The sequence below is a fragment of the Narcine bancroftii genome, chromosome 1 (assembly GCF_036971445.1).
Source record: "Narcine bancroftii isolate sNarBan1 chromosome 1, sNarBan1.hap1, whole genome shotgun sequence".
NCBI classification, from domain to species: Eukaryota; Metazoa; Chordata; class Chondrichthyes; order Torpediniformes; family Narcinidae; genus Narcine; species Narcine bancroftii.
In genome coordinates, this window is record NC_091469.1 from 363860739 (window position 1) to 363874029 (window position 13291).

The 13291-nt window shown below is 39.3% G+C and overlaps 1 protein-coding gene across 4 annotated transcripts in view; it reads right to left on the bottom strand.

Moving 5' to 3' along the window:
• Positions 1 to 13291, bottom strand: part of LOC138750405 (contactin-associated protein-like 2) — a 2015431-nt gene that overhangs the window by 1357800 nt on the left and 644340 nt on the right. For all 4 annotated transcript variants that reach the window (XR_011349326.1, XM_069912458.1, XM_069912468.1 and 1 more), the window contains exon 2: positions 9288 to 9398. Coding sequence is in view for 3 of the 4 variants with exons in the window: in XM_069912458.1 (XP_069768559.1) it covers positions 9288 to 9398 (111 nt within the window). In the remaining variant the exon portion in view is untranslated. The remainder of the gene's footprint in view (positions 1 to 9287; positions 9399 to 13291) is intronic.

A 13291-nucleotide genomic window follows, 5' to 3' on the forward strand; every position in this document is an offset into this window, starting at 1 on the left:
TGTGTGGAGTTTGCACCTTCTCCCTTTAACCTCATGCATTTCCATTGGGTGTTTTGATTTTCTCCAACATGCCAAACACGTGCAGGATGGGAAGATATACAAAGTTTTTCAACTTTATTGTCAGTGTACATCGATGACATCACATAGAACCCTAAGATTCTCTTTCCTGTGTGCTAATCAGAATTTCCTCTTATTGGTGGTGTAAAAAACAGTATTCAAGAAAAAAATATGTACACAAAATAGAAATGTAAACAAAGAAAAGTATAAATAAACTGACTGTGCAATACAGAAAATAAATATTCAATAATTAGCTGGAAAGGTTAACATAGCGGTTAGTGCAACACTGTTGCAGTGTAAGAGATCGGGGTTCGAATCCAGTACTGTCTGTGAGGAGTTTTTAAATTTCACTGCATCTGTATAGGTTTCTGCTGGGTGCTCTGGTTTCCTCCCTCCATTCAAAATGTACCGGGGTTGTAGGTCAATTGGGTGTAATTGGGCGGCATGGGCCTGTGGGCTGTTACTGTGCTGTATGCCTAAATTTAAATTTAGAAAATAATTAATGTGCTTTGTAAGAAGCATTTGTTTGTTGTTTAGGAGTCTGATGGCTGTTTGGGGTGGGGGGTGGGGGGGGGAGGAGGTGGGTGGGAGGTGGTGGAGTTGGAATAGCAACTGAACCTGAACCTGTCTTGTGGCACCTATAACTCCTTCCTCATAGCAGCAGTGAGAACAGAACATGTCCTGGGTGGTATGGATCCTTGATGACTTTTGCTGCTTTCTGATAATAGCATTCTATGTAGATTTTTTTCAGTTGTTAGGAGAGTGATGTACTGGGCTGTGTCTACTACCTTTTTCAGGGTTTTCCATTCAGAGGTATTGGTGTCTCCATGCCAGGGTGTGATGCAACTGGTCAGTACATTTTCCACTACACATATGTAGAAGGTTGCCAAGGTTCTCGATGTCATACTGGACCTCCGCAAACTCCTAAGCAGAATATTGTTAACTAAGATTGGTGGAGTTATGGATAGTGTAGGAGTCTATCAAAGAATACAATAGGATATGAATCAGTTACAGATATGGCAGAGAAATAGAAGACTGAATGTAAGAAAAATTATAGATAATGGCAAGACTCTTAAAAGCATTGATATGCAGAGGAAGTCCAGCTCAATAGATCTTTGAAAGAGGTAATTCAGGTAGACACTTATGCAAAAATGGTTTATGGTACTGATGGCTTCACTGGGTATCGAATACAAAAGAAAGGAAGTCATTTTGCAGCTGTATCAAATGATGGTTTGGCTGCACTTGGAACACTGTGTACAATTCTGGTCATCCCATTACCGGACAGATCTGGAAGCTTTTTTTTTTTTTTAAGTTTTTTAAATTTTTTATTTTTCACACCATAAATCACAATAGCCATGATATACACTTTTTCTTTTCCACACATTTACAGTGACTTTTTCTCCCTCCCCCCTCCCTCCTCCCAAGCCACCCCCCCATCCCCCCCCCTCTCATCCATTTTAGTTATACAATCTAGGTTGCATTAATTCAGTTAGACAATGTTGTCATTCAACAAAAATACACCAGAAATTCTACTGAGTCCATTCTTTTCTTCTCTTCTCCTTCCATCAACTTAGGTAATGTTTGTTCCCGGTAGGTTTTCGCTATTGTATTTAATGTAAGGCTCCCATACTTGTTCGAATATTTCAATATTATTTCTTAAACTATATGTTATTTTTTCTAATGGAATACATTTATTCATTTCTATATACCATTGTTGTATTTTCAAATTATCTTCCAATTTCCAGGTTGACATAATACATTTTTTTGCTACAGCTAGGGCTATCTTAACAAATCTTTTTTGTGCATCCTCCAAGTCAATTCCAAATTCTTTATTTTTTATGTTACTTAGGAGAAAGATCTCTGGATTCTTTGGTATATTGTTTTCTGTTATTTTATTTAATATCTGATTGAGATCATCCCAAAATTTTTCTACTCTCTCACATGTCCAGATTGCATGAATTGTTGTTCCCCTTTCTTTTTTACATCGAAAACATCTATCAGATACTGTTGGGTCCCATTTATTTAACTTTTGCGGTGTAATGTATAGTCTGTGTAACCAATTATATTGTATCATACGCAGCCTCGTATTTATTGTATTTCTCATCGTTCCAGAGCATAACTTCTCCCATGTTTCCTTTTTTATCTTTATATTTAAATCTTGTTCCCAGATCTGGAAGCTTTGATAAGGTACACAAAAGGTTTACCAGGATTTTGTCTGGTTTAGAGGATATATGTTATGGGGAGAGATTAGACAAACTTAGATTGTTTTCTCTGGAGTGTAGGAAGCTGAGGGGGGGGGGGTGGTTGGGGAAACTTGATAGAGGCATTGTTAGGGCAACTGAATCCTCTCCCCAAAGTAAAAGTGTCGCAGACTACTGAACCTGCTTTCAAGGTGAGGGGAGGCAGGTTAAGAGAGATGGGTGGGGCAATTTATTTTTGCACAGAGTGGTAGGTGGCTTGAGCAGGTTTGCAGCATTAGTGCTGGAGGCTGATACAATAGTAGTGTTTAAGAGGCTTCAAGACAGACACATAAATATGAAGGGGATGGAGAGATACCAATCAAGTGCCAGCAGCAGAGTTTTCATTTGATTTAGGCATCAAGTTTGGCACAGACTCATGTGCCTTAGGGCCTGATCCTTGCTGAATGTAAAACATTCTATTTCCATAGAGTGGGAGAGAGAAAACAACAGGAATGTGGAGTGATAAATATGGGATGTGTGAAGGATTTGTTTAAAATGGTATTTGATGGTTGTCGTGGATTCAATGAGGTGGAGGACCTGTTTCTGTAGGGGTTGACTCGATGACTCTCTTTCTGCTCAACAACCTTTCAGTTCTGATGTTTCATTTATGATTTCACTTGTCATTCATGTTCTCAATTTTCCCTGCACACCAGTTTTATTGAAATGAAGAATCATCATAAATTCTCTCATCTCAAAACAATAATTTTGCAGCAATATTTTATGGTTTACAATTTCTTTCAACACCTTAACCATAACACTATCTCAATAAGGAGACCCAGTTTTTCTGAAACAATGTTTGTACTTCTATGTCATAGGAAAATGTGATATTATTTACTGACAGTAAAATGCCACAGACACTATATGAGGGAATCATCGCATCCTGTTGCATGCCAAGATTGTTAATTCATATTTTTTTCTTGGCTAACCCAATTAGTCAAATTTGATTACTGAACATTTAATTAAGCAGAACAGAAAAAGGAAGGAACAACTGTTAATGATTTATTGATGACATGTCCATTATACTCACAGCTTATTCTTTGAAAAGAAACCTGTGTCATGAATATATAAAGCTATCCTATCCATTTGAAAATTTAGTGGCATATCGATGCATCAAGTTTGGTTTATTGTAAAGTGCATCTAGATTTGTATTTATAGATATGGATGGATTACCACTGTGACAGAGTATATAGATATGTTTTTGGGAGATAAATTGGGAAAGGGTTGTTAGAGTAGGTCACATACAAGCCCTTTAAAACAGATCTTATTTAAAATACTAGAGTTCTGCCCCATGCTAGACATGTTGGGGCCAACAGTCTTTGTAAGAGCTTTGGAGAGTGCCCAAGAGATTTCACTAATGGACTGTTATTTACAAAAAGGCAACAGATGAAAGAGCTTGTCAGAGCTGCCTTCTGTCTGGAAGAAGGTCATATGGTTTTGCAAGCAGAGAGAGCCAAACAGGCTTTCTCACTAAGAGGGAGATAGAGACACATACAGAGATCACTTCAACAGTGTTACAGCCAGTAACAGGTTTGTAAGTCCTTTGTTCAGCCTGGACAAAGTCCTTGTGGTTCATGCAAGAGGAGAGGACTAGCTGGGTAATGTTTTCAGCTGCTCCCATCGGGAAAGAGATGCAGGAGAATCAGAACCAACTCCACCAGCTGAAGAACAGGTTCTTTCCACAGGCAGTGAGAATGCTGAATGACCAAATTAATTACACACACTAACAATCTGTGACTCTAATATTTCATGAATTTTTAAAATATTTATGAAGACGTCCTGCATATGTATTCTTTGTCTGTATGTGTATTATATCTGGTTGCACGTCTGCATGTTTTGCACCGAGGGCCAGAGGACGCTATTTTGTCATGTTTCACTTGTGCAATCAGATGAGAATACACTTGACTGACTTGATTTGACAAACATAATCCCATTTTCTAGATGTATTCTCACTTCAAGGCTTTATGTGAGGCAAGTTGTGTCTTAAAACTCAGATTTTTTTGAGGAGATGATAATAGAGGTTGTGGAAGTGTGGTTACCTTTGTGGACTTTAATAAGGCATGAGATAAGTTCCCACATGACAGGCTGATCCAGAAGATAAAGTTACATGGGATCCACAGTGAATTGATAGTTTGGATTTAGTATTGGTTGGCCCATGGAAGATAGTGTGTAGTGGTGAAAGTTCTTACTTTGGCTGGGGGTTCAACACCAGTGGTGTTCTACATGGAATGGTACCAAAATCTCTGCGGTTTATGAAATACATAAATGACTTGGATGAAAAAATAGATAGTTTGTTTTAGAAGACAGTGTAGAAACCAATCAAATGATATGAAGAATTGGCAGGTGACTGTCAAATGTCAAGGGGAAGTATATAGTTAAAGTGTGGCAGATACCTAGTACAGACTACCATAAATAGTGGTGGAAACAGGTACATTGGAAGGATTAAAGAGCCTTTTAGACAGACACAAGGAATGAGGGAATATGGATTATATACAAGTGGAAGAGATTTTGGAGACTTAGTTTAATTTAGCATCATGTTAATCCAGACATTGAGTATAATGGTTATGTTCTTGTGTTATAGAGTCATACATTATGGAAACAGGCCCTTTGGCCCAACTTGCCCATTCTGAACAAAAATCCCACCCATACTAGTTACATCTGCCTGCGCTTAATCCTTATCTCTCCAAACCCATCAACGTATCTGTCCAAATTTTCTCAAACTTTGCAATAGTACTTCCCTCAACCAGCAACTTCAGCAGCCCATTCCATTCACTCACTATCCTCTGTGTAAAAAAAAAGACCCAGTTTCTTTTAAATCTCTACATTTTATTTTAAATCTATGTCCTCTGGTTACTAATTCTACTCTGAGTAAAAGACTGTGTTCATCTGATCTAATCCTCTTATTATTTTGTATACCTCTATGAGATCATCCTGTGCCCCAAGGAATAAAACCCTAGCCTGATCAACCTCCCCCAACAGGTCAGGCCTTCATGTCCTGGCAACATTCCCATAAATTTTCTCTGCACCCGCTTCAACATCTGCTCTGCAGCACAGTGTCTCCACCACCTTCTCAAGGCATGTGTTCCAGACTGTACCAGCCCCTTGGTGAAAAAAGGAACATCAATAATTCAAAGAATTATTGAAGGTCCCAACCATCCATCACACCATTTTTTTGACCTACTACAATCAGGAAGGAGGTACAGGAGCATCAAAATAATTACTGCCACGCTGGGACATAGTTTCTTTCCACAGGCTGTGAGATTGACGAATAGTATCCTGTAACCTCAGATCTCTTATAAATGAAAAGAAGTAAATTAATCAAGAATATTTATGCATATTTATTTCATATTATATTTTTATGTATGTTTGTGATTATTATCTTGTGAGTAAGAAATTGATTATGTGTGTGCCCCGTGGTCCATGTTTCATCAGATTTAACATGTACAGTCAGATAATAATAAACTTGATGGTGATTTGTTTCAAAAGTCCTGAAATCAGACAATTATCATGACCAACAGTGAAGAAAATATGATTATAAAAGGAATTCATGTATTAATGTGCAAAATATCTACATATGCAGAAAACATTACTTCAGAAGTAGTTTTACATTTGCACAATAAAGTGGCATCATTTTACAGGCTTGCAGTCGGCCAAGTTTATTTTTCTATTGAGACTCTAACAGGTTCTGTTTGAGATCTTGGTAATTTAATTTGTCCTTTTGTTAGTGTATTTTACGTACCTGCGTGGCTGCAACACGCAAGAACTTTGGTCCATTTGTTATTTGTACTTTTGTATGCGACAATAAACTCTTGTCCATTAATTTTTCTGAAATACAATTCTGAGATCCTGTTGAATGGAACTTGTGGACAGAAACCCATACTTCATTGCAGAGAAATCGTGATAAGACTTGCATGCTGGCAATGCTCTGTTATAAATTGATAAGAGGCTGAAATATTATGCAATTTATTCAAGAGTGAAATTATTTTACAATTAGAAAGATTAATGATTTTGATTTCTTTTGAGATTTTCCCAATATTCAAAATATTCAGCAGTTGACTGGAACTGTCTTACAGGAAAATTTATGGTTCAACTAATTATGAATGAACACAAGTTGGCAAGGAAGCAGCTGATTACACAGGCATAAAACATATATGGAAATATGTGTTGTATTCAGGTCGTACTTTCAACGTAGCAAGCTCTGTATTCAACTTCACATCAAGAATTCCCAAACTTAAATTAAATTATACAAAGAACTGGTTCTGAATTAATTCATGCACCCGGAGGTTTTAAATTACTTGCCTGATGCATTTGGTTAAAACCAATGTGAGATTCACATCATGCAGACTTGATCTAAATGACTGACAGCTTAAAGCAATTAAGGAAATTACACACACTGATCAGAAATTGTGGGTAAGAATATATCTGAACTATTGATTTCAGATTTATTGTCAAGAGTAAATACATGAGATCACAGACAACCCTGAGATTCTGCTATACTCTAATGCAGTAGTATTCCAATTTGATACTAAAACTGTGGTGAAAAAAATACTCAACTCCCTTTTTCCAGATATCATCATGAACCTTTTATAATTTATTTTCAAACCAGAAGACATAATCTTCTGATACTCTTTCCATAGATTTCATAGATTCTGTGAAACCCTGTAGAACCCCACTCTTCTGTTTATTTCAAGTTTCTCTTCACTCATTACTATTATACTTTGAGTCTGCTCTCTACCAAATAAAATGGCCAGTGTATACTTCCTGTGCTAATTGTGATCACTCATTCTTTCTACAATTTCAAAATGGCTCAATTTAATAAAAACTTTCATCCTTTGAGTAATATTAACATTACTACAGTTTTCACTTCCCGTCATCCTACTCCAAGGAATGATGTCCAGATACCTACAACCTCAAATTATTCTATAGTTCCACATTAAGAGTTATTTTATCCAAAATGCTTTATTTTTCCAAATGACATCAACCAATAATTTGCCTAAACTGTTAAGGAATTGCCATCCTGCTGCATTCTCCCATTGCTTACCATGTTGCCAAATTAGACACTTCAAGCAAGCTTAATGTCATTTCTCTTGTGGCAATGTCCAAATTACATTCCAATTTTACAACCTCTGAAATATTCCACATTTTTCAAGAGTCTTAAAATTGCTTTTGTACAAATTATTTATTCTAAAACACTTAATGCCCGTAAGCATTTTAAATTGGTCTTGATAAATAGTCTATATAAATCACTTGAGCAAACTTAGCTTAGTTCCAGAATACAGAAATTCTGCCTCATTATTTGCTCCATATATTTTCAGAATAACCTCATTTGACTACCCAAGTGCTTTCAGAATTCTTCTCAACTTTTTAGAGCTTCTGATGTTTGTGTTTTCTTTACAGTTTTATTCTATCACAATTATTTGTCTGTTCTTCAGATATTTTAAATGTTTTTTCTCAAAACATTTTTGATAAACATTGGAAAAAAATAAAAAAATGACAACAAAATAATGTTTCCTAAGTAACAATGTATCACCTGGCACCTCCTCATTTAAAATAACTAAAACTTAAAACTCTTTCAGTTTTTTTTATCTTCTGCTAAAATAAAATTTACAAAGCTCAAATTTTCTTCCCTCTACCATGCAAGGAAATCCAGTGACCATCTTTGACTCTCATTTTTAACCATGACTTGATCAACATTTATACATGTCATCTCAAGCCCCTTTCACACTTGCCAGTGATCCCAGGAATCAAACGTCAATCGGCTTTTAAAGTGACAAGTGTGAAAGTAAAATTTGCTCATCGCTGGCATCAGGTGACGTCATCTCATGCTGGGGATTGACGGCCTCAACCCCTAGTACAATCCCCGGCATCTGCAGATCATTGAGATGAGGCAAGTGTGAAACAGGCAATCACTTCGAATATTTTAATATGAGACTTCACATCCAAAGTACAGATTACCTATGGATAGATGTTAAAATTCTCAAAGATACATTACACTTAAAATCACCAATGCCTGAAGAGGGCGCACAAAATCAATGAACCGGTACGGACTCGAAAGGCCAACATGGCCTGTTTCCGCTCTGTAAATGGTTATATGGTTATATGGTTATAACTTCTCTTGCATGCAGTGTCATTCAGGCACTTCTGATTAAAGATAGAACAGATCAAATGCCAGGGATAGACCCTTGCAAATGTGAAAGCTTTCAGTGTCCCAGTTAAGAGTGGTCTAGTGGCCAAACCCCCATTCCTCTTCCGGGAAACTGAATGGCCAATTCAGTGGAACGCAAGTGTGAAAGGGGCTTCAGGTTCAAAAACACTTGTTTAACATCTTTACCTATTATTCAATTTGGATTGCTGGTTCTCTCTTCAGTGTTACAAAAGTTGCTTTCTAAATTGTGTGAAATTACTTATGCCTCCATTGCCTCTTCAAAACTACAAAAATAAATTCCAATGTGTCCCTCTAGCTGAAATGTTTCAAAAAATTTCAGCTTTTTTAATGCATTGCAGTCATGTTCTCATGCACATCAAATTTGGCATGTTTTCGCAGTTACCTAATTTCATACTGTGCTAACAGTACCTGGGCAGTAAATAAACTTCACAGTACAAAACTTTTCTTTTAAATCTTTCCCAGGCCTCCACACAACTTCCAAAGATCTTCAGTTTTGGAAATCTCCCACAACACTGCCACAGCATGAGAGCTACAATTTACCCGACTGCTACTGCTCCCAGGGCCTGAGCTTCCCTTCAATCTAAACCGAATAAGTGATCCCATTTCAATTTAGACCCTAGCTTCTGACCATCGTTTCTCTGTTGCACAATTTGCATTTCCTTTCTTGAAGCCTCTTGGGGCATTTTCTTCCATACATACATATGAGCAAGTAGCTGATCAAATCCAAGTTTAAAACTTTCAATAAAATATTTATATCACTGCATAATAAGGAAAAAAATTGTCTATGAATAAAATGCTCTAATGATAATTATTTAAGAAACTCTTACCTCCTCTCTTATTTAGCTTCGCATAGCTGGGTACATAACTTCCTGATATCACAGATGAACTACTGAAGGAAGAGTGGGGGAGTGCCCTGATCAGTGGCTCGTCACATTTTTCTGTTGAAAGAAAGAAAATTATTTACATCAACGTTTTATAAAGATGAAAAGATGCAGTAAAATTTCCCCACAATATTTGATAATACTGCAAAATCAGTTAATCTGGTATCTTAGTCTTTGGCTTGGCTTCGCGGACGAAGATTTATGGAGGGGGTAAATGTCCACGTCAGCTGCAGGCTCGTTTGTGGCTGACAAGTCCGATGCGGGACAGGCAGACACGGTTGCAGCGGTTGCAGGGGAAAATTGGTTGGTTGGGGTTGGGTGTTGGGTTTTTCCTCCTTTGCCTTTTGTCAGTGAGGTGGGCTCTGCGGTCTTCTTCAAAGGAGGTTGCTGCCCGCCAAACTGTGAGGCGCCAAGATGCACGGTTAGTGATGTCAGACTAGCACATGTTCCAGACCATTGGATGTCATTTTCCTCCAACAGACATTTCCTTCATTGTTATTCGATATTACACAGTAAAATAATAAATGGTCCAGTGAAGCTAGTAAACTTGAATGAGTGTGAACAACAGAGCTCAAGGGAGTGTGGAAACTGGGGCCCCAGTGAATGGAATGCCAACCCGAAACAGATGCTGTGTTGAGGCAGATCAAGACCTGGATTTGAATGGGTGAAAGGGGTGCAGGAGCCAGGGCCCTGAAAATATAATGAACTGTGGGAACTAAATTCTAGTATGTCAGAATCTGTGCAGGAGCCAAGACCTCAGTGTGTCAGAGGGACCAAGGGAATTTGCACCCAGCAAGCCAGATGCTGAACCATCAGAATTTCCAAATAGTCACATGTCAGATGATTGGAAATATACTGTTTTCTACACTGATGTTCATGGGTCGCACATTGTGATTACAACATGTAGATCTGGCAAAGTACTTAAAAAAGGTGCAACGTTGTCCAGACATTCAAGCATCAAGAAGGTTATAATTACACATTCAATACAATGATATATGTTCATGTCCAAATTCTGCCCAATCCTGTTAGAAAGCACTTCATAGCCATCAAAATACATTAGTATACATCTTTAATTCAGCCTCAAAATTGAATTTCCTCCATTTTAGTTAGTAAGAGAAGTACAGTGATATAGAGCATTTCCTTTTATCCTACACTGATGGATTTAATAGCGAGGAGACCTTTTTGATAACAGGTATTCTCAAATTCTGTTATCAAAAAGGTCTCCCCACTATTAAATTGTACAGAATATTGCAAAAACTCTGAAGAAATTAAAATAGAAACATGCTGTGATAGTACAGATTCTAATACCAATGTGTATATGTACATCTGTACAGATGGTAGTGAAGGATGACTGTGATTGACTGGACCATATCACAAGTAGGTCAACCAGTCCAGAATGACCTGGTCTGGCTAGGAGCATCCTTTAAGACCTGCCAGTAGGTGTGGCTACATTCTCAGCCAATCACAGTCATTCTACACTACCATCTGTACAGATGTACGTATACACATTGGTGATAGAATCTGTACTATCACATTCACCCCTTCTTTGAGAACCGACCCCAGGGTGGATGGAAACAGTGGTCGCACCCTGCGGGCCTGCTGGTGAAACGACTTCAGCAACCCCAATCCCGGTGCCATGGCGGTCATGCCAGATGGTCAGATCCCCTGACCGGTACAGCCCCTAACCTCCATCCACCCTGGGGTCGGTTCTCAAAGAAGGGGTGAATGTGATAGTACAGATTCTATCACCAATGTGTATATGTACAGATGGTAGTGTAGGATGACTGTGATTGGCTAAGAGTGTAGCCACACCTACTGGCAGGTCTTAAAGGATTGCTCCTAGCCAGACCAGGTCATTCTGGACTAGTCGACCTACTCGTCATATGCTCCAGTCTTTTAGTTAATAAAATTGTGATGCGCATCGAAAGAACCAAAGACTTGTTGATCCAAACCAAGGCTTTTATTAACTAAAAGACTGGAGCATATCACAAGTAGCTCGACCTGTCCAGAATGACCTGGTCTGGCTAGGAGCAATCCTTTAAGACCTGCCAGTGGGTGTGGCTACATTCTCAGCCAATCACAGTCATCCTACACTTCTTCTTCTTTGGCTTGGCTTCGCGGACGAAGATTTATGGAGGGGGTAAAAAAGTCCACGTCAGCTGCACTACCATCTGTACATATGTACATATATATATATAATATTTCATCAGATGCAAGGATCGACAATGAGATAGACAACAGACTCGCCAAGGCAAATAGCGCCTTTGGAAGACTACACAAAAGAGTCTGGAAAAACAACCAACTGAAAAACCTCACAAAGATAAGCGTATACAGAGCCGTTGTCATACCCACACTCCTGTTCGGCTCCGAATCATGGGTCCTCTACCGGCACCACCTACGGCTCCTAGAACGCTTCCACCAGCGTTGTCTCCGCTCCATCCTCAACATCCATTGGAGCGCTCACACCCCCAACGTCGAGGTACTCGAGATGGCAGAGGTCGACAGCATCGAGTCCACGCTGCTGAAGATCCAGCTGCGCTGGATGGGTCACGTCTCCAGAATGGAGGACCATCGCCTTCCCAAGATCGTATTATATGGCGAGCTCTCCACTGGCCACCGTGACAGAGGTGCACCAAAGAAAAGGTACAAGGACTGCCTAAAGAAATCTCTTGGTGCCTGCCACATTGACCACCGCCAGTGGGCTGATAACGCCTCAAACCGTGCATCTTGGCGCCTCACAGTTTGGCGGGCAGCAGCCTCCTTTGAAGAAGACCGCAGAGCCCACCTCACTGACAAAAGGCAAAGGAGGAAAAACCCAACACCCAACCCCAACCAACCAATTTTCCCTTGCAACCGCTGCAATCGTGTCTGCCTGTCCCGCATCGGACTGGTCAGCCACAAACGAGCCTGCAGCTGACGTGGACTTTTTACCCCCTCCATAAATCTTCGTCCGCGAAGCCAAGCCAAAGAAGATATATATATATATATATATATATGTGTACACATTAGTGATAGAATCTGTACTATCACGCATGCTTGCTGGAAATGGAAAGTATAAATAAAACTGTTTTGAATGAGGGGAACATTATAAAACAGCATGCCTGGAATAATAGTGTGGATGTCTGTCAAACTTTACCACCAACAGCAAGATGAAAATTAGTTGCTTTTCTTTGTTGACTTTTGCAAATTGTTGTTCATTTTGAACTTGCACATACTCAGCCTGGGAATAATCAGCTCAGGGATATATGCCACAATCACATATTGATTAGCATTGATAATCTAAGCCTCCTCACTGATTATCAGCACAGGTGTACCCCAAGGATGCGTGCTTAGTCCACTGCTCTACTTCTTAAACACCCATGACTGTGTGGCCAGACAATTCCAATGCTATCTCCAAGTCTGCTGATGACACCACAGTTGTTGGCAGAATCACAAACAACAATGAGGAAGTGTACAGGAGGGAGACAGATCAGCTCGTTCAATGGTGTAACTACAGCAACCTTGCTCTCATTGTGGACTTCAGAAGGAAGTCAGGGGAACACGACCCAGTCCTCATCAAGGGCTCAGTAGTGGAGAAGGTCAAGAACTTCAAATTCCTGGGTGTCAATATCTCTGAGGGTCTGTCCTGGAGCCTCCATGTTGAATCAATCACAAAGAAGGCTCACCAGAGGCTATACTTTGTGATGTGTTTGAGGACATTTAGTATGTCTCCGAAGACTTTTACAGGTGTACTGTGGAGAACATTCTGGCTGGTTATATCATTGCCTGTTATGGAGGCACCAACTCTCAGGACAAGAAGAAACTCCAGAGTTAACAGGGTTGTTAACTTGGCCTATGACATCACAGGCACCAGACTTCACTCCATCGAGGACATCTACATGAGGACATCTATCCTCAAGGACCACAATCACCAAGTCACACTGTCTTCACTCTGTTACCATCAGGAAAAA